Genomic DNA, 21,522 nt, shown 5'->3' on the forward strand with positions numbered 1-21,522 from the left:
ATTGGCACCATATCCACAAGCATTCATTCCCTCCACCAATGTCGCTTGGTAGCAGCAGTGCGTACAATCAAGATGCACTGCAGAAATTGAGCAAAGATCCTTGGATCTTCCAAACCCATGACTACCTTCATCTAGAAGGACTAGGATAGCAGGTGAATGGGAACACCATTACCTTCAAGTTCCCCTCCAAACCATTCATCATCCTGCCTTGGAAATATATTGCCATTCCTTCACTGTCATTGGGTCAAAATCCTGGAATTCCCTCCCTACTGGCATTGTGGGTCAACCCACACGGGTGGACTGCAGAGGTTGAAGAAGGCAGCTCACCACAAACTTTTCAAAGGCAACTAGGGACAGGCAAGAAATGCTGGTCAGCCAACGACACTGTCATCCTACAAATGAATTTTTTTAAAAATTCCTATTAAGTACAAAAACCTGGTCTATGTATTCTATTACCCTGGGTTTGTCTGACAGATACGTTGAGGATTATCCATACTTTGATAAACGGAATAATTTTTGTGATAACTCTGGGAATAGTAAGGCGTGGTTTCCAACATGCTACCTCTGTGAGGTGTCATCATGTCATAATAATGAAAAGATGAAAGAATCATCTTCTCTCCCTCGATATCCCAGATTTGTCATAAAGGTAGTTCTCGTTTCGTGTGAGCTTAATTCAGGCAAACATTCACTTGGGTTCTTCGTAGTGTCTTTGATTTTTGCTTTCATGCTATCTCCGACACTGCACATGTTGAATGGTCATATATTGTCTCCTGTCTTTGTGCAATATAGATTTCAGTTCGACAAATGAACCAAACACGGTTTTATATCAAAAAGAAGCAAAACTCAATGGAACAAGTGAATCTGCTGCTTATGGGTCTTCCTCCTCAGATGGCTCGGGATGAGTGCCTGTCACTCCTTCAAAGACACATAGAGATCAATGGTAAATAAGGAAACATCACAAAGAGAAAAGAATCAAGTTTTCACTTGTTTGCTTGACTGGTTGTTATGTTGATGTGTTTAACTGGTTTAATTGGACAATCAAGTTGATATTCACATGTTAAGAAATAGCGATAAGAATAAACTTGCATTGACAATCACTAATTGCATCTATGGAACATCCACAATGTTGAAGACCTAGTGAATTAAAGTTTGTGCGAAGATTTGTAGCTCGGGTGCTTGTTGTTGTGGTTCTGTTCGCTGAGCTGGAAGTTTTTGTTGCAAACGTTTCGTCCCCTGGCTAGGCGACATCATCAGTGCTTGGGAGCCTCCTGCGAAGGGCTTCTTTGAGGTTTCCTCCGGTGTTTATAGTGGTCTGTCCCTGCCGCTTCCGGTTGTCAGTTTCAGCTGTCCGCTGAAGTGGTTGGTATATTGGGTCCAGGTCGATGTGTTTGTTGATGGAGTTTGTGGATGAATGCCAGACTACTGCGACCCCTAGGACTCATAACGGCACACAAACCAACAGCCACGCTCAGACAACAACTCACCAGAACGAAGGACCCGATACCCAACATGAGCAAGACGAATGTAGTGTACAAAATACCATGCAAGGACTGCACTAAACACTATATAGGACAAACAGGAAGACAGCTAACAATCCGCATACATGAACATCAACCAGCCACGAAACGACACGACCAGCTATCCTTAGTAGCCACACACGCAGACAACAAGCAACATGAATTCGACTGGGACAACACTACTATCATAGGGCAAGCCAGACAGAGAACAGCCAGGGAATTCCTAGAGGCATGGCATTCATCCACAAACTCCATCAACAAACACATCGACCTGGACCCAATATACCAACCACTACAGCGGACAGCTGAAACTGACAACCGGAAGCGGCAGGTACAGACCACTATAAACACCGGAGGAAACATCAAAGAAGCGCTTCGCAGGAGGCTCCCAAGCACTGATGATGTCGCCTAGCCAGGGGACGAAACGTTTGCAACAAAAACTTCCAGCTCGGCGAACAGAACCACAACACCTAGTGAATTACTTTAAACTGCGATTGTATTATGCAGATTGGGGAGACTGGGCGCCTCCTAGCAGAGCGCTTTAGGGAACATCTCCAGGACATCCACACCAATCAACCACACAGCCCCGTGGCCCAACATTTCAACTCCCCCTCCCACTCTGTTGAGGACATGGAGGTCCTGGGCCTCCTTCACCGCCGCTCCCTCACCACCAGACGCCTGGAGGAAGAACGCCTCATCTTCCACCTCGAAACGCTTCAACCCCAGGGCATCAATGTGGACTTCAACAGTTTCCTCATTTCCCCTTCCCCCACCTCAACCTAGTTCCAAACATCCAGCTCAGCACTGTCCCCATGACTTGTCCAGACTTGTCCTACCTGCCTATCTTCTTTTCCGCCTATCCACTCCACCCTCTCCTCCCTGACCTATCACCTTCATCCCATCCCCCACTCACCTATTGTACTCTATACTACCTTCTCCCCACCCCCACCCTCCTCTAGCTTATCCCTCCATGCTTCGGGCTCTCTGCCTTTATTGCTTGTGATGGGCTTTTGTCCGAAACGTCGATTTCGCTGCTCCTTGGATGCTGCCTGAACTGCTGTGCTCTTCCAGCAGCACTAATCCAGAATCTGGTTTCCAGCATCTGCAGTCATTATTTTTACAGAATTGCCTCTGTTCTGAGTAATGGACAATGTTGTATTAGTTTAACATCTTTTAAAAAAACAGCAGCACAGTGATGCTTGGGAACGATTCATAGATTCATAGAGATGTAGAGCATGGAAACAGATGCTTCGGTCTAACCTGTCCATGCCGACCAGAGATCCCAACCCAATCTAGTCCCACCTGCCAGCACCCGGCCAATATCCCTCCAAACTCTTCCTATTCATATACCCATCCAAATGCCTCTTAAATGTTGCAATTGTACCAGCCTCCAGCACGTCCTCTGGCAGCTCATTCCATACACGTACCAACCTCTGCGTGAAAACGTTGCCCCTTAGAGAGGAAATTGCAGTACCGTTGGCAATGATCTTTTCATCTTCACTGTCAACGGGGGTGGTACCAGGGGACTGGCGAGTGGCGAATGTTGTGCCCCTGTTCAAAAAAGGGAATAGGGATAACCCCGGGAATTACAGGCCAGTTAGTCTTACTTCGGTGGTAGGTAAAGTAATGGAAAGGGTACTGAGGGATAGGATTTATGAGTATCTGGAAAGGCACTGCTTGATTAGGGACAGCCAGCACAGATTTGTGAAGGGTAGGTCTTGCCTTACAAGTCTGATTGAATTCTTTGAGGAGGTGACCAAGCATGTTGATGAGGGTAGAGCAGTGGATGTAGTATACATGGATTTTAGTAAGGCATTTGATAAGGTTCCCCATGGTAGGCTTATGCGGAAAGTCAGGAGGCATGGGATAGAGGGAAATTTGGCCAATTGGATAGAAAACTGGCTAACCGGTCGAAGTCAGAGAGTGGTGGTAGATAGTAAATATTCAGCCTGGAGCCCAGTTACAAGTGGAGTTCCGCAGGGATCAGTTCTGGGTCCTCTGCTGTTCGTAATTTTTATTAATGACTTGGATGAGGGAGTCGAAGGGTGGGTCAGTAAATTTGCAGATGATACGAAGATTGGTGGAAGTTGTGGATAGTGAGGAGGGCTCTTGTCGGCTGCAAAGGGACTTGGATATGATGCAGAGCTAGGCTGAGGAGTGGCAGATGGAGTTCAACCCTGCCAAGTGTGAGGTTGTCCATTTTGGAAGAACAAATAAGAATGCGGAATACAGGGTTAACGGTAGGGTTCTTAGTGAGGTGGGGGAACAGAGGGATCTTGGGGTCTATGTTCATAGGTCTTTGAAAGTTGCCACTCAGGTGGATAGAGCTTGTAAGAAGGCCTATGGTGTATTAGCGTTCATTAGCAGAGGGATTGAATTCAAGAGTCGTGAAGTGATGTTGCAGCTGTACAGGACTTTGGTTAGGCCACATTTGGAGTACTGTGTGCAGTTCTGGTCGCCTCACTTTAGGAAAGATGTGGAAGCTTTGGAGAGGGTGCAGAGAAGATTTACCAGGATGTTGCCTGGAATGGAGAATAGGTCGTACGAGGATAGGTTGAGAGTGCTAGGCCTTTTCTCGTTGGAACGGCGAAGGATGAGGGGTGACTTGATAGAGGTTTATAAGATGATCAGGGGAATAGATAGAGTAGACAGTCAGAAACTTTTTCCCCGGGTACAACAGAGTGTTACAAGGGGGCATAAATTTAAGGTGAAGGGTGGAAGGTATAGGGGAGATGTCAGGGGTGGGTTCTTTACCCAGAGAGTGGTGGGGGCATGGAATGCGCTGCCTGTGGGAGTGGTGGAGTCAGAATCTTTGGTGACCTTTAAACAGCAATTGGATAGGTACATGGATGGGTGCTTAAGCTAGGACAAATGTTCGACACAACATCGTGGGCCGAAGGGCCTGTTCTGTGCTGTATTGTTCTATGTTCTATGTTCTATGTCTCTTTTATATCTTTCCCATCTCACCCTAAACCTATGCCCTCTAGTCTGGACTCCCTGACCCCAGGGAAAAGACTTTGCCTATTTATCCTATCCATTCCCCTCATAATTTTGTAAACCTCTGTAAGGTCATCCCTCAGCCTCCGACGTTCCAGGGAAAACAGACCGAGCCTGTTCAGCCTCTTCCCATAGCTCAAATCCTCCAACCCTGGCAACATCCTTGTAAATCTTTTCTGAACCCTTTCAAGTTTCACAACATCTTTCCGATAGGAAGGAGACCAGAATTGCATGCAATATTCCAACAGTGGCCTAACCAATATCCTGTACAGCTGCAGCATGACATCCCAACTCCTGTACTCAATACTCTGACCAATAAAGGAAACATACCAAACGCCTTCTTCACTGTCCTATCTACCTGCAACTCCACTTTCCAGGAGCTATGAACTTGCACTCCAAGGTCTCTGTTCAGCAACACTCTCTAGGACCTTACCATTAATTGTAGAAGTCCTGCTAAGATTTGCTTTCCCAAAATGCAGCACCTCGCATTTATCTGAATTAAACTCCATCTGCCACTTCTCGGCCCATTGGCCCATCGGATCAAGATCCTGTTGTAATCTAAGGTAACCCTCTTCGCTGTCCACTACACCTCCAATTTGGGTGTCATCTGCAAACTCACTAACTATGCTTCTTATGCTCACATCCAAATCATTTATATAAATGACAAAAAGTAGAGGACCCAGCTCCGATCCTTGTGGCACTCCACTGGTCACAGACCTCCAGTCTGAAAAACAACCCTCCACCACCAACCTCTGTCTTCTACCTTTGAGCCAGTTCTGTATCCAAATGGCGAGTTCTTCCTGTATTCTGTGAGATCTAACCTTGCTAACTTGTCTCCCGTGGGGAACCTTGTCGAACGCCCTACTGAAGTCCATATAGATCACATCTACCACTCTGCCCTCATCAATCCTCTTTGTTACTTCTTCGAAAAACTCAATCAAGTTTGTGAGACATGATTTCCCACGCATGTTGACTATCCCAAATCAGTCCTTGCATTTCCAAATACACGTACATTCTGTCCCTCAGGATTCCCTCCAACAACTTACCCACCACCGACGTCAGGCTCACTGGTCTATGGTTCCCTGGCTTGTCCTTACCACTTTCTTAAACAGTGGCACCACATAAGCCAACCTCCAGTCTTTCGGCACCTCACCTGTGACTATCGATGATACAAATATCTCAGCAAGAGAATGGAATTAAGTGTAGAGGAGTTGTAGAAACAGAGATTGATCAGGTATGTATCTATAGGACATGTGGCTGCAGTTTGTTTGGTACACAGGTCAGGTTAGTTTACAGAAGTTGAGTGTTTTATTTGATGCCACTAAGTGACAAAGAGACAAAGGTAGGTGAGGACAGGAAACAATTATTATTATGGAAGAGCTAGTGTTGGGTAAGCTAATGGAGCTAAGGATAGATAAGTCTCCTGCCTCTGATAAAATGCATCCCAGGATGCTAAAAGAGATGGCGAGAGAAATGGCAGGTGGACTGGCGGTAATTTTCTAAAATTCGCTGAATTCTGGGGCAGTCCCAGCAGATTGGAAAATAGCAAATGTGAAGCCACTGTTTGAAAAGGGAAATAGACAAAAGATGGGGAATTATAGAGCAGTGAGCTTAACCTCTGTAGTGGGGAAGATGCTTGAGTCGATTATCAAGGAAGAAATAGCAAGGCATCTCGAAAGAAATTGTCTCATTATACAGATGCAACATGGGTTCATGAAGGGCAGGTCATGTTTCACAAATCTTTTGGAATTCTGTGAAGACATTTCAAGCAAAGTAGATAATGGGGGCCCAGTGGATATCGTGTAACTAGATTTCCAAAGGGCCTTCAACAAGGTGCCACACAAGAGGCTGCTACATAAGATAAGGATGCATGGTGTTAGGGGTAGAGTATTAGCGTGGATAGAGGATTGGTTGACTGACATGAAGCAAAGAGTGGGGATAAATGAGTACTTTTCTGGCTGGCAGTCAGCAACTAGAGGTGTACCTCATGGATCAATGTTGGGACCACGATTATTTACAATTTATATAGATGATTTGGAGTTGGGAATCATGTGTGCGGTTTCAAATTTTGCTGAGGACACTAAGATGAGTGGCAGAGCAGTGTGCAGAGGATTGTGAAACTTTGCAGCGAAACAGGTATATTGAGTGAGTGGGCAAAGGTCTGGCAGATGGAATACGATGTTAGCAAATGTGAAGACAGACATTTTGGTAGGAGTAATAGATTGCAGTGTGCTAATTTGCAAAGGGGCCTGGTTGTCCTTGTGCATGACTCGCAGAAGATTGGTCTACAGATACAAGTAATTAGGAAGGCAAATGGAATTTTGTCCTTCGTTGCTAAAGGGGTTGAGTTTAAAAGTAGACAGGTATTGTTATAGCTGTACAAGGCGCTGGTGAGGCCATACCTGGAGTACTGTGTGCAGATTTGGTCTCCTTACTTAAGAAAGGATGTACTGGCACTGGAGGGGGTGGAGAGGAGGTTCACTAGGTTGATTCCAGAGTTGAGGGGGTTGGCTTATGAGGAGAGGCTGAGTAGATTGGGATTATATTCATTGGAATTCAGAAAAATGAGGAGAGATCTTATAGAAACATATAAAATTATAAAGGGAATCGATAACATAGAAAGAGATAGGATGTTTCCACTGGCAGGTGAAACTATAAGACAAGAGGGCATCGCCTCAAGATTAGAGGAAGCAGGTTTAGAACTGAACTGAGAAGGAACTTCTTCACCCAGGAGGTTATTAATCTATGGAATTCCTTGCCCAGGAAAGTAGTTGACGCTACTTCAGTAATCACTTTTAAAGCTAAGGTAGATAAGTCTTTGAAAAAATAAAGGAATTAAGGGAATGGTGAGAGGGTGGGTAAGTGGAGCTGAGTCCACAAAAAGATCAGCCATGATCTTATTGAATGGCAGAGCGGGTTCAAAGGGCCGGACGGCCACTACCTGCTCTTAGTGCTTATGTTCTTGATTACTTTTTGAGCACAATGTATTCGTATGGAACTTCCTCACAGGCAGTGAATTGATTCTTCATGGACTCAGGTACACACACAAACAACTTTGGCCACAAACAAAAATAGAAATTGCTGGAAGAGCTCAGCAGGTCCAGCAGCATCCGTGGAGAGAAATTAGAGTTAAATTTTCAGGTCGAGTGACCCTTCCTCAGTTTTCTCTCGAAAGATGCTGCCAGACCTGCTGAGCTTTTCTAGTGCTTTCTGTTTTAATTTCTGATAAATATACACATCCACAGATCTTTTGGTTTTGTTTTGTAACTTTGGCCAACTATTTTATTTACATAGTAATACCAGATTCATACAGGTTGTAGAGCAATCCATAACTCCAAGGCAGATGCCGCTACTGATTTTCTGAGTTATGTACTGCAGGGCCTAATTTAAGTCACTTTTTGATACATGTGACTTTTATCTTTGTGCATTGCTTGCGACACATAAACCCAATATATTTAGACCAACAACTACACAAGAATACGAGAAATCTCAGTGAGTGAAATAACCCTTTAGCACAAACATTGTAACACTCGTCCTATTAGAATCACAATCCTGTTGAATGGCGCTAAAGTTTTGATACTGTCATTAGCAGGAAAATATTAAACACTTGCATTCTGTGTGTGTCGATATGATGTGATTAATGTTCAGAGAGTAGTTTATTTATAAAAATTAAATCCTCAATACTTACAGTAGATTGCAAAAACCAATTCATGGCATATGAACCAAACTTAAATCTCACTGTGTGCCTGCAATAATGAAAAATAGTACTGGCAATAAGTTGTATTTGTAGTCAAACATTTAGAACATAGAATAGTACAACACAGTACAAGCCCTTCGGCCCTCGATGTTGTGCCGACCTTCTATTCTACTCTGGGATCAAATTAACTTACATACCTTTCATTTTACTACCATCCATGTGCCTATCCAAAAATCGCTTAAATGTCCCTAGCGTATCTGAGTCTAATATCACTGCCAGCAGTGCATCCCACACACCCAGCACTCTGTGTAAAGAACTGATCTCTGACATCGTCCCTAAACCTTCCTCCAATCACCTTAAAATTATGCCCATCCTCCCGTGATAGCCGTTTCTGCCCCGGGAAAAAGTCTCTGGCTGTCCATTCTATCTTTGTCACATCATCATGTACACAACTACTGTACAATCAAGTCAACTCTCATCCTTCTTTGCTCCAAGGATAAAGGCCCTAGCTCCCTCAATCTTTCTTCATAAGACATGCCCTCCAGTCCAGGCAGCATCCTGGTAAATCTCCTCTGCACCCTCTCTAAAGCTTCCACGTCTTTCATATAATGAAGCAACCAGAACTAAACACAATATTCCAGGTGTGATCTACCCGGGACTCTGTAGAGCTGCAGCGTAACTTAGACTCATAGAGTCATAGAGATGTACAGCATGGAAACAGACCCTTCGGTGCAACCTGTCCATGCTGACCAGATATCCCAACCCAATCTAGTCCCACCTGCCAGCACCCGGCCCATATCCCTCCAAACCCTTCCTATTCATATACCCATCCAAATGCCTCTTAAAAGTTGCAATTGTACCAGCCTCCAGCACATCCTCTGGCAGCTCATTCCATACACGTACCACCCTCTGTGTGAAAAAGTTGCCCCTTGGGTCTCTTTTATATCTTTCCCTTCTCACCCTAAAACTATGCCCTCTAGTTCTGGACTCCCCGAACCCAGGGAAAAGATTTTGTCTATTTATCCTATCCATGCCCCTCATAATTTTGTAAACCTCTATAAGGCCCACCCCCTCAGTTTCTGACACTCCAGGGAAAACAGCCCGAGCCTGTTCAGCCTCTCCCTGTAGCTCAAATCCCCCAACCCTGGCAACATCCTTGTAAATCTTTTCTGAACCTTTCATGTTTCACAACATCTTTCCAATAGGAAGGAGACCAGAATTGCACACAATATTCCAACAGTGGCCTAACCAATGTCCTGTACAGCTGCAACATGACCTCCCAACTCCTGTACTCAATATTCTGACCAATAAAGGAAAGCATACCAAACGCCTTCTTCACTGTCCTATCTACCTGCGACTCCACTTTCAAGGACCTATGAACCTGCACTCCAAGGTCTCTTTGTTCAGCAACACTCCCTCAGACCTTACTATTAAGTGTAGAAGTCCTGCTAAGATTTGCTTTCCCAAAATGCAGCACCTCGCATTTATCTGAATTAAACTCCATCTGCCACTTCTCAGCCCATTGGCCCATCGGCTCCAGATCCTGTTGTAATCTGAGGTAACCCTCTTCGCTGTCCACCACACCTCCAATTTTGGTGTAATCTGCAAACTTACTAACTATACCTCTTATGCTCGCATCCAAATCATTTATGCAAATGACAAAAAGTAGAGGACCCAGCACCGATCCTTGTGGCACTTCACTGGTCACAGGCCTCCAGTCTGAAAAACAACCTTCCACCACCACCCTCTGTCTTCTACCTTTGAGCCAGTTCTGAATCCAAATGGCTAGTTCTCCCTTTATTCCATGAGATCTAACCTTGCTAATCAGTCTCCTATGGGGAACCTTGTCGAATGCCTTCCTGAAGTCCATATAGATCACATCTACTGCTCTGCCCTCATCAATCTTCTTTGTTATTTCTTCAAAAAACTCAATCAAGGTTGTGAGACATGATTTCCCACGCACAAAGCCATGTTGACTATCCCTAATCAGTCCTTGCTTTTCCAAATACATGTACATCATGTCCCTCAGAATTCCCTGCAACAACTTGCACACCACTGAGGTCAGGCTCACCGGTCTATAGTTGTCTGTAGTTCCCTGGCTTGTCTTTACCGCCCTTCTTAAACAGTGGCACCACGTTAGCCAACCTCCAGTCTTCCAGCACTTCACCTATGACTATCGATGATACAAATATCTCAGCAAGAGGCCCAGAAATCACTTCTCTAGCTTCCCACAGTGTTCTCGGGTACACCTGATCAGGTCCTGGGGATTTATCCACCTTTAACCGTTTCAAGATATCCAGCACTTCCTCCTCTGTAATCTGGACATTTTGCGAGATGTCACCATCTACTTCCCTACAGTCTATATCTTCCATATCCTTTTCCACAGTAAACACTGATGCAAAATATTCATTTAGTATTTCCCCCATTTTCTGTGGCTCCACAACAAAGGCCGCCTTGCTGATCTTTGAGGGGCCCTTTTCTCTCCCTAGTTACCCGTTTGTCCTTAATATATTTGTAAAAACCCTTTTGATTCTCCTTAATTCTATATGGCAAAGCTATCTCATGTCCTCGTTTTGCCCTCCTGATTTCCCTCTTAAGTATACTCCTACTTCCTTTATACTCTTCTAAGGATTCACTTGATCTATCCTCTCTATACCTGACATATGCTTCCTTCTTTTTCTTAACCAAACCCTCAATTTCTTTAGTCATCCAGCATTCCCTATACCTACCAGCCTTCCCTTTCACCCTGACAGGAATATACTTTGTCTGATTCTTGTTATCTCATTCCTGAAGGCTTCCCATTTTCCAGCCGTCCCTTTACCTGCGAACATCTGCCTCCAATCAGCTTTTGAAAGCTCTTGCCTAATACTGTCAAAATTGGCCTTTCTCCAATTTAGAACTTCAACTTTTAGATCTGGTCTATCCTTTGCCATCACTATTTTAAACGAATAGAATTATGGTTGCTGGCCCCAAATTGCTCCCTCAGTCACCTGCCCTGCCTTATTTCCCAAGAGTAGGTCAAGTTTTGCACATTCTCTAGGTAGGTACATCCACATACTGAATCAGAAAATTGTCTTGTACGCACTTAAGAAATTCTTCTCCATCTAAACCTTTAACACTATGGCAGTCCCAGTCTATATTGGAAAGTTAAAATCCCCTACCATAACTACCCTATTATTCTTACAGATAGCTGAGATCTCGTTACAAGTTTGTTTCTCAATTTCCCTCTGACTATTGGGAGGTCTATAATACAATCCCAATAAGGTGATCATCCCTTTCTTATTTCTCAGTTCCACCCAAATAACTTACCTGGATGTATTTCCGGGAATATCCTCCCTCAGCACAGCTGTAATGCTATTCCTTATCAAAAATGCCACTCTTCCCCCCCCCCCCCCCCCCCCCCTCCTTGCCTGTATACTATCCTTTCTGTAGTATTTGTATCCTGGAACATTAAGCTGCCAGTCCTGCCCATCCCTGAGCCATGTTTCTGTAATTGCTATGATATCCCAGTCTCATGTTCCTAATCATGCCCTGAGTTCATCTGCCTTCCCTGTTAGGCCCCTTGCATTGAAATAAATGTAGTTTAATTTATTAGTCCTACCTTGTCCCTGCCTGCCCTGACTTGTTTGAGTCACTTCTGTTCTCAGCTGTACCAGTCTCAGATTGATCTCTTTCCCCACTATCTACCTGGGCCTCTCTCTCCACCTCCCCCGCTCCTCCACCACCACCTTACTAGTTTAAATTCTCCCAAGCAGTTCTAGCAAATTTCCCTGCCAGTATATTAGTCCCCTTCCAATTTAGGTGCAATCCATCCTTCTTGTACAGGTCACTTGTACCCCAAAAGAGATTCCAATGATCCAAAAATGTGAATCCTTCTCCCATACACCAGCTCCTCAGCCATGCATTCATCTGCTCTATCCTTCTATTCCTGCCCTCACTAGTTCGTAGCATTGGGAGTAATCCAGATATTACTACCCTTGAAGACTCCTTTTTAAATTTATGCCTAACTTTCTGTAATCTCCCTTCTGAATCTCATCCTTTTCCCTTCCTATGTTGTTGGTTCCAATGTGGACAAAGACCTCCTGCTGGTCCCTCTCCCCCATGAGAATATTCTGCACCCTCTCTGAGACATCCTTGATCCTGGCACCAGGGCAACAACACACCCATTCTGCTTTTTCTCTGCTGGCCACAGAAACGTCTGTCTGTACCTCGGACTACAGAATCCCCTAACACAATTGATCTCTTGGAAGCCGACGTACCCCTCGTTGCATTAGAGCCAGTCTCAATACCAGAAACTTGGCTGTTCGTGCTACATTCCCCTGAGAATCCATCAGGCCCTACATTTTCCAAAACAGCATACCTGTTTGAAATGGGTATATCCACAAAAGACTCCTGCACTAGCTGCCTACCTCTCTTACGCTTCCTGGAGTCAACCCATCTATGTGACTGTATCTGAGACTTTCCCCCCTTCCTATAACTGCCATCCATCACATACTGTTGCTGATGCAAATTCCTCATCGCATCTATCTGTCTCTCCAACCGATCCACTCGATCTGATAAGATTCGCATCCAACAGCATTTATGGCAGATATAATCTGCAGTAATCCTTAAACTCTCTTTAAAGTTCCACATCTGACAAGAAGTACATATCACTGCAAAGGCCATTTTTGCTCCTTCACAATCTATAGACCCAGAAAATAACACCGTCTTATTCCTCTACAAACACTGCCCCAGGTTAAATTAAAAGCTATGGCTTATATTTTAACTTTAATCAAGATACTTCTCTCCAAAAACATATAATCAAGAAAGAACCCACTGTACTCACTAATACAGCCTTTCTCTTGGACAGACTTAAAACAACAATTAACTTATCTGATTCTGTGCTGTGAACTTCACCCAACAGTTCCTCCAAGATTAGTTAATTTCCCAGATGCACTCCGATGTCCAGCGATACACTAACTCAAACAGCAAAGGCGGTAACTGCGCTCTCTCTCGCGCGCGCTCTCTCTCTCTCTCTCCTCGCTCTCTCGCTCTCTTGCTCGCTCTCTCTCTCTCTCTCTCTCTCTCCTCGCTCTCTCGCTCTCTCTCTCGCTCTCTCTCTCTCCTCGCTCTCTCTCTCTTCCCCCCCCCCCGCACTGTCCTCACCATGTGCTTCCTTTGTGTGCTGTTCTCCCTTTTAAAACTGCTGTTGTTTTGACTTTTTTTTTCCAAAGTTCCAAAACAATGCAACAGCGTATAGAACAGTAATTGCTGCTCCTGGAATTCGAGGAAATCACCTCCAACACCTAAAATACCTCAAAAAAAGAAGCAGCTCTTATAGCCAGAAATTTTTCCCATCCTCCATCTTGGATTACCCCATCACGGCTCTTAAACTCAGTTCCACTGCTAATGAAAGCCATCACACCGTATGCCTTCTTAACCACCCTATCAATCTTAATTAGATCTTATTACAAGCAAATCAAACCGTGATAATTTTTCAGAATGGTTTTATTATCTTAAGTGAAAGCAACGATATTTTAGAATGATAGTAATTTCGTAATCATGCTGCTTTTGGTGATATACAGATTTAGCAGCAAGAATTTAGCTAATTACAGCTTAAATAGAAAAACAAGATGTATACAGCCATACAGCACAGAAACAGACTCAAACTTAACTAGTCCCAGCTACCTGCTCCTGGCCTGTATCCCGCCAAATCTTTCCTATTCATGTACTTAATCAAATGTCTTTTAAATGTTGTAACTGTATGCACATCCACCTCTTACTCAGGAAATTCATTCCATACGTGATCCACACTCTGTGTGGAAAAGAAAATTGCCCCTCATGTCTTTTTAAAATCTGTCTCCTTTCACCTTAAAAATGTGTCCCGTCGTCTTGAAATTCCCCCTCCTAGAGAAAAGACACCTACCATTAACCCTATCTATACCCCTCGTGTTTTTATGAACCTCTTTAAGGTCACCTCTCAACCTTCTAGCTCCAGTGAAAAAAAGTCTCAATTTATTCAGCCTTTCTTGAAAACTCAAACCTTCCATGCCCAGCAACATCCAGCTTAATTCTCTTCAAAACCCTCTGGATCTTAATAATATACTTTCCATAAAGGGAAGATCAAAACTGGACACAGTACTCCAGACCAGGCCTGTATAACCTCAACATGACTTCCCAACTCCTATACTCAAAAGGTCTAAAAAATGAAGGCAAGCATGACAAATGCCGCCTTAACACTCTGTCCACCTGTTGTGCAAGTTTCAGAGAATTATGTAACTGAACCCGTAGTTCCCTTTGTTCTACAACGGTGCCCAAGGTCCGACCATTAATTTTAAACGTCCTGCCCCAGTTTGTTGTACCAAATGTTGTACCTTGCATTTATCCAGATTCTACACCATCTGTCATTTTTCATTTGATCAGATCCCCTTGTAATCTTAGAAAACCTTCTTCACTGTCTACTATACCACCAATTTTGGCTCATCTGAAAACTTCCTAACCATGCCTTCCATACTCTCATCCAAATCATTTATATGAGGACCCGGAACTGATCCCTGTGGAACACCCTTGGGACAGGCCTCCAATCTGAAAGGCAGCCATTCGCCATCACTCTATCTCCTGCTGTAAAGCCAATTATGTATACAGTTGGCAAGCTCAGAGTTTTTGTGGCTTGATTAATTTGAACTCTGGAGTGTTTGTTCATTGGCACAAGGTTATCTGTCTTAATTTTATGTTTGTGGTTTCTGCCGTGCAATAGAATGAGTGTAGTTCTTTATGAAAGTAAACTGAAATAAATCTGTTTCTTTCCCCAGGGAATTTGGTATCCTTTGGTTATGTTTACATGGACCAAGGTATGTTGATACAGTGTTTATTGTGCATTTATTACCAAAAAACCCAAGATGATAGAATTTGTTTGCTTAAAGATTAAATACTGAATTGCAGCAGAGATCTCTGAATATATACCTAAGTACACAAGTTGTTACATTTATTGTTTAACAACCATATTCATTAATTCTAAGTAGTAGAGATTCTGCTCTCTTGTATTAGTCAAGATTAGAGTGGTACTGGAAATACACTGCAGGTCAGGCAGCATCCGAGGAGCAGGAAAATTGGCTTCGGGCAGGAGCCCTTCATCAGGAATGATTCCTGATGAAGGGCTCCTGCCCGAAACACCGATTTTTCTGTTCCTCCGATGGTGCCTGACCTGCTGTGCATTTCCTGCACCACTCTAATCTTGACTCTAATCTCCAGCATTTGTAGTCCTCACTTTCGCCCATTGTATTAGTCAAGTCAAATGTAAAGCAATTTTGTTCAATACCACTCCGCTATTGGAAATAAAACTACTTTCCCACCTGATTTGTCATTGAATTCTTACCATACTATTTTTTGATTTATATCTCTAGCTTTGTTTTAGCTGTTGCTGACTTCCTGAGTTCACTGTGACTTTAATAGTTGATCATATTCATAATTGAGTCATGATTCTCAAAGTGGAGATGGAAGCTGTATTTTCTGTGGTAAGCATGTATGCCAAGTGTTAGATGCTTCCTGACCCTAACTTATTGTTTATTTCAGGTGCTGTAGTGCTGGAATTCTCATGTTTTGATGAAGCAGAGAGGATTTATACACAAGTTAAAGATACTACTGTCAATGACAGACACCTCACAACAGTTATAATCCCAGTCATTGAGGTAAATTCCTGAAAAGCTTTTTATAAGCTAATTGGGTAAATGGAGGGTAAATGGAACAATTAACTTCTGACATTTTGCTTTCCATCCAATGCCAAGTGTAAGATAAAATCTCATTGCCCCAAGTGACAGTGCAAAAATTAGGTTTTGCTTACATGCTTCTTTCATCCAATTAATGATTTAGTGCTTTATTCAAAGGGCAGCCTCAATACTGCCCTTCCAAACAGGTGAAGCAGTGCTTCAGCACTCTGACACTGAGTATCACTCCCTCAAGGCTGACTGTCCGATGCTAGCATTCCTTCTGTACTGACTTTCCAATTGTGCGGCACTTTGTCAGTATGACTTCAAACACCAACTCCGTTGCCCCATAAACCAAATAGCACCTCTGCTGATCCAGTCCTCTGGCAGAGCAGTACTCATTTAGTGTGACACTCTCTCAGTGTGGACCCTTCTTTAATGTCATAGAATCATAAAGATATACAGCATGGAAACAGACCATTCAGTCCAACCTGTCCATGCTGACCAGATATCCCAACCCAATCTAGTCCCACCTACCAGCACCTGGCCCATATCCCTCCAAATCCTTCCTATTCATATATCCATCCAAATGCCTCTTAAATGTTGCAATTGTACCAGCCTCCAGCACATCCTCTGGCAGCTCATTCCATACCAGTACCACCCTCTGTGTGAAAAGGTTGCCCCTTAGGTCTCTTTTATATCTTTCTCCTCTCATCCTAAACCTATGCCCTCTAGTTCTGGACTCCCTGACCCCAGGGAAAAGACTTTGCCTCTTTACCCAATCCATGCCCCTCATAATTTTGAAAACCTCTGTAAGGGCACCCCACAGCCTCCAACACACCAGGGAAAACAGCCCCAGTCTGTTTAGCCTCTCCTTATAGCTCAAATCCTCCAATCCTGGCAGCATCCTTGTAAATTTTTTCTGGACCCTTTCAAGTTTCACAACATCTTTCCGATAGGAAGGAGACCAGAATTGCATGCAATGTTCCAACAGTGGCCTAACCAATGTCCTGTACAGCCCGCAACATGGCCTCTCAACTCCTATACTCAATACTCTGACCAATAAAGGAAAGCATACCAAACACCACCTTCACTATCCTATCTATCTGCGACTCCACTTTCAAGGACCTATTAACCTGCACTCCAAGGTCTCTTTGTTCAGCAACACTCGCTAGGACCTTACCATAAAGTGTATAAATCTTGCTAAGATTTGCTTTCCCAAAATGCAGCACCTCACATTTATCTGAATTAAACGCCATCTGCCACTTCTCAGCCCATTGGCCCATCTGGTCCAGATCCTGTTGTAATCTGAGATAACCTTCTTCGCTGTCCACTACACCTCCAATTTAGGTGCTATCTGCAAACTTACTAACTATACCTCTTATGCTCGCATCCAAATCATTTATGTAAATGACAAAAAGTAGAGGACCCAGCACCGATCCTTGTGGCACTCCACTGGTCACAGGCCTCCAGTCTGCAAAACAGCCCTCCACCACCACCCTCTGTCTTCTACCTTTGAGCCAGTTCTATATCCAAATGGCTAGTTCTCCCTGTAATCTATGAGATCTAACCTTGCTAATCAGTCTCCCATGGGGAACCTTGTCAAATGCCTTCCTGAAATCCATATAGATCACATCTACCACTCTGTCCTCTTTAATCCTCTTTGTTACTTCTTCAAAAAACTCCATCAAGTTTGAGAGACATGATTTCCCATGCACAAAGCCATGTTGACTATCCCTAATCAGTCCTTGCCTTTCCAAATACATGTACATCCTGTCCCTCAGGATTCCTTCCAGCAACTTGCCCACCACCGAGATCAGGCTCACTGGTCTATGATTTCCTGGCTTGTCCTTACCACCCTTCTTAAACAGTGGCACCACGTTTGCCAACCTCCAGTCCTCCGGCACCTCACTTGTGACTATCGATGATGCAAATATCTCAGCAAGAGGCCCAGCAATCACTTCTCTAGCTTCCAGTTCAGAGCTTCCTCAGTACTGACTCTCCTTCAGCGTGATGGTCCAACCATACTGAAGCAAACCTCGAATGCTGGAAAAATTCAGGAGGACTCTGATCAGACCAGATTTCCAGCATACATAGTATTTTGTTTTTATCCCTCAGTACTGATCCCCACTCAGTGTGAGACTGTCTCAGTACTGACCGCCTTCAGCGTGAGACTACCTCAGTACTGACCCTTTGACAGGAAACCTGATGAAGAGTTTATCCCCGAAAGTCAATTCTCCTACTCCTCGGATGCTGCCTGACCTCCTGTGCTTTTCCAGCACCACATTCTCAACAAAGTTTATTTGGAAGCACTAGCTTTCGGAGCACTGCTCCTTCATCAGGCAACTTTAAAGTTCTATAGTTGCTGTTAGGCAAGCTTTCCTGAAGAAGGGCTTATGCCCGAAACGTCGATTCTCCTGCTCCTCAGATGCTGCCTGGCCTGCTATGTTTTTCCAACGCGACATTTTTCAAGGCTAGCTTTCTATTCAGGGTTTTTTTAAAAATATTTTTAATGAAATTAAATTTCAGTATCTGCTATGGTGGAATGCATGTCACTGGAACATTAACCAGGATTTCTGGATTGCTAGCCTATTGAAATTATCACTGGGCCACTGTCTCCCAGCATCATCCAATCAGTGACACTGAAAGAATGGGGATATATTTCCAAATCAGGATGGTGAATGGTGTGGTGGGAATAACTACTGGTGGTATTCCCTTGTATTTTCTTTTGTTGTTCTTCTAGATGGAAGTAGTCATGCATTTGATAGGTGCTGTCTAAGGATCTCCAGAGAATGCATCTTGTAAATGAATACACAGCTGCTACTACTGAGCGTTAGCGGTGGAGAAAGTGAATGTTTATGCATTTCATGCCAGTAATCTGTTTTGTCCTGGATGGTGTCAATGTTCATAGAGTCATAGAGATGTACAGCATGGAATCAGACCCTTCAGTCCAACCCGTCCATGCTGACCAGATATCCCAACCCAATCTAGTCCCACTTGCCAGCACCCGGCCCATATCCCTCCAACCCCTTCTTATTTATATACCCATCCAAATGCCTTTTAAATGTTGCAATTGTACTAGCCTCCACCACTTCCTCTGGCAGCTCATTCCATACATGTCCCACCCTCTGTGTGAAAGATTTGCCCCTTAGCTCTCTTTTATCTTTTTCCCCTCTCACCCTAAACCTATGTCCTCTAGTTCTGGACTCACCCCCCCCCCCCGCCCCACCTAGGGAAAAGACTTTGTCTATTTATTCTATCTATGCCCCTCATGATTTTTTGTCAACCCCTAAATTGTTACCCCTCAGCCTCCGATGCTCCAGGGAAAACTGTCCCAGCCTGTTCAGCCTATCCCTGTAGCTCAAATCCTCCAACCCTGGCAACATCCTTGTAAATCTTTTCTGAACCCTATCAAGTTTCACAACATCCTTCCAATAGGAAGGAGACCAGAATTGTGCGCAGTATTCCAACAGTGGCCTAACCTGGCTGTACTTATCCAGGCAAGCGGGGAGTATTTTTTTGCGCTCCTGATCTGTGCCTTGTAAATGGTGAACAGGGTTTTTGCCAGTAAGGATTACTGCAAAATTCCTAGCATCTGACCTGCTCTTGTAGCCAGAGTATTTACATGGCTAGTTCAGTCAATTTCTGATCAATACTAACCCACCGGGTGTTGATAGTGGGGGATTCAATTATAGTACTGTCATTGAATGTCAGAATGATGGCTAGGTTTTCTCACTGGAGGTGACAAAAGGTCTTTGCTGCGTTTGGACATACTTCAATATCTGAGGAGTCACAAATTCTGCAATCATCGGTGAACCTCACCACTTTTGATCTTAAGCGGGAAGATTATTGATAAAGCAGTTGAAGATGGTTAGATCTCGAATGCCCCTCGAGGTAATCCTTGGAATTGGCCTGTAATTGAGATGACTGAGCTCTAACAACCACATCTTAATTGCTTTGTGCAATATACAATTCCCACCAGCAGAAAGGTTTCCCCAGATTCCCATTGACATTACTTTTTCCAGGGCTCGTTAATGCCACTTCCAGTCAAATATAGCCTTGATGTCAAGGGCAGTTAGCCTCGCCTCATCTCTGGAATTCAGTTGTTTTGATCATGTTTGAACCAAGGCTTTAATGTGGCTGGGAGCTGAGTGACCCTGGTAGAATCTAAACTGAGTGTCAGTGAGCAGATTATTGTTAAGCAAGTGTTGCTTGATAGCACTGTTGATGACCCTTCCCAATATCTTTACTGATGATTGAGAATAGGCTGGGAGGGCAATAATTAGCTGGGTCAGATTTGTACAGCTTTTCGTACACAAGGCATACCTGGACAATTTTCCATATTGTTTGGTAGATGCCAGTGTTGTAGTTGTACTGGAAGAATATTGTCATGGCCCATTACCTTTGCAGTATTCAATGCATTCAACCATTTTTTAATATCACTCATTGAGTGAATTGAATTGTTTGAAGACTGGCATCAGTTTTGCTGGTGACCTGTGGAGGAGGTCAAGAGGATCACCTACTCAGCACTTCTGGGCTGCGGATTGTTGCGGATGCTTCAGTTCTATTTTTCACGTTGAAATGCCAGGCAACTCTGAAGAAGGGTCACTGGACCTGAAACATTAACTCTGTTTTCAGTCCACAACTGCTGCTAGACCTGCTGTGTTTTTTCCAGCTGTTTCTGTGTTTGTATCTAAACTGCACGGCTAAAAGCTCTTTGTTAGTGGTGTTATTTGAAACTCGACAAAGATTCTAATATTAACACCTCCTGTTTCCCCTCTGAATCTGAAAATATTGTGTGACTGTCAGTAATTTGGTCTCACCAGCAGAAGCTCGACATGAAGGAACTGACAGAAGTCAATCTGTTCTATTTGCTGAATCCGTACCCTTGACCTAAAGGGTAGTGTTCTTTTGTTACCTTTTTTCCCCAACCTGTTTTAACCTATCTCTGAATTTTTGGGACTAAGAGGATGCAGTTTAGATTAGATTAGATTACATTACAGTGTAGAAACAGGCCCTTCGGCCCAACAAGTCCACACCGACCCGCCGAAGCGAAACCCACCCATACCCCTACATTTACCCCTTACCTAACACTACGGGCAATTTAATTCTACAGAACAGCTCAGTTGATCGCCAGTTTTACCACTTGTATAAAAAAAAGTTTATTTGTAATCTGTATTTTAGTTTGTTGAGGAAATATTTTGAAAGACTCTTTTGTTTAGATAACAGTTTAAAAAAAAACAAATTAGGCATTTTGATGATTAAATAAAGTGCTTACAGTATGGCTTATAGAGTAGTGGGCTTGATGACCAATGCACTGTTCCCATCAGGAACATAGGAATAGGAGTAGTCTATTCAGCCCCTCAAGACTGTTCCACCATTCAATGAGATCGTGGCTGATCTATAGCCTAACTCCATACATCTGCCTTTGGCCCTTATCCCTTAATACCATCACTTAACAAAAAGTTATCTGTTTCATATTTAAAGTTAACAACTGATCCTGTGTCCACTGCCATTTGTGGAAGATAATTCGAACCATCAGTCACCCTTTGTATATTAAAGTGCTTCCTAACATCTCTCCTGAATGGTCTGGCACTAATTCGCACAATATGCTCCCTAGTTCTAGAAT

General features: G+C 43.7%; 1 protein-coding gene across 3 annotated transcripts in view; it reads left to right on the forward strand.

Annotated features, from left to right (window-relative positions):
- Positions 1-21,522, forward strand: part of dgkq (diacylglycerol kinase theta) — a 176,524-nt gene that overhangs the window by 90,279 nt on the left and 64,723 nt on the right. For all 3 annotated transcript variants that reach the window (XM_087979837.1, XM_087979839.1, XM_087979838.1), the window contains 3 exons: positions 790-940; positions 15,003-15,041; positions 15,763-15,878. In XM_087979837.1, coding sequence (XP_087835963.1) covers positions 790-940; positions 15,003-15,041; positions 15,763-15,878 — 306 coding nt within the window. The remainder of the gene's footprint in view (positions 1-789; positions 941-15,002; positions 15,042-15,762; positions 15,879-21,522) is intronic.

The sequence above is a fragment of the Chiloscyllium plagiosum genome, unplaced genomic scaffold (genome assembly GCF_037043375.1).
Source record: "Chiloscyllium plagiosum isolate Xiang-an unplaced genomic scaffold, Cpla_swu_hap1 HiC_scaffold_36, whole genome shotgun sequence".
NCBI classification, from domain to species: domain Eukaryota; kingdom Metazoa; phylum Chordata; class Chondrichthyes; order Orectolobiformes; family Hemiscylliidae; genus Chiloscyllium; species Chiloscyllium plagiosum.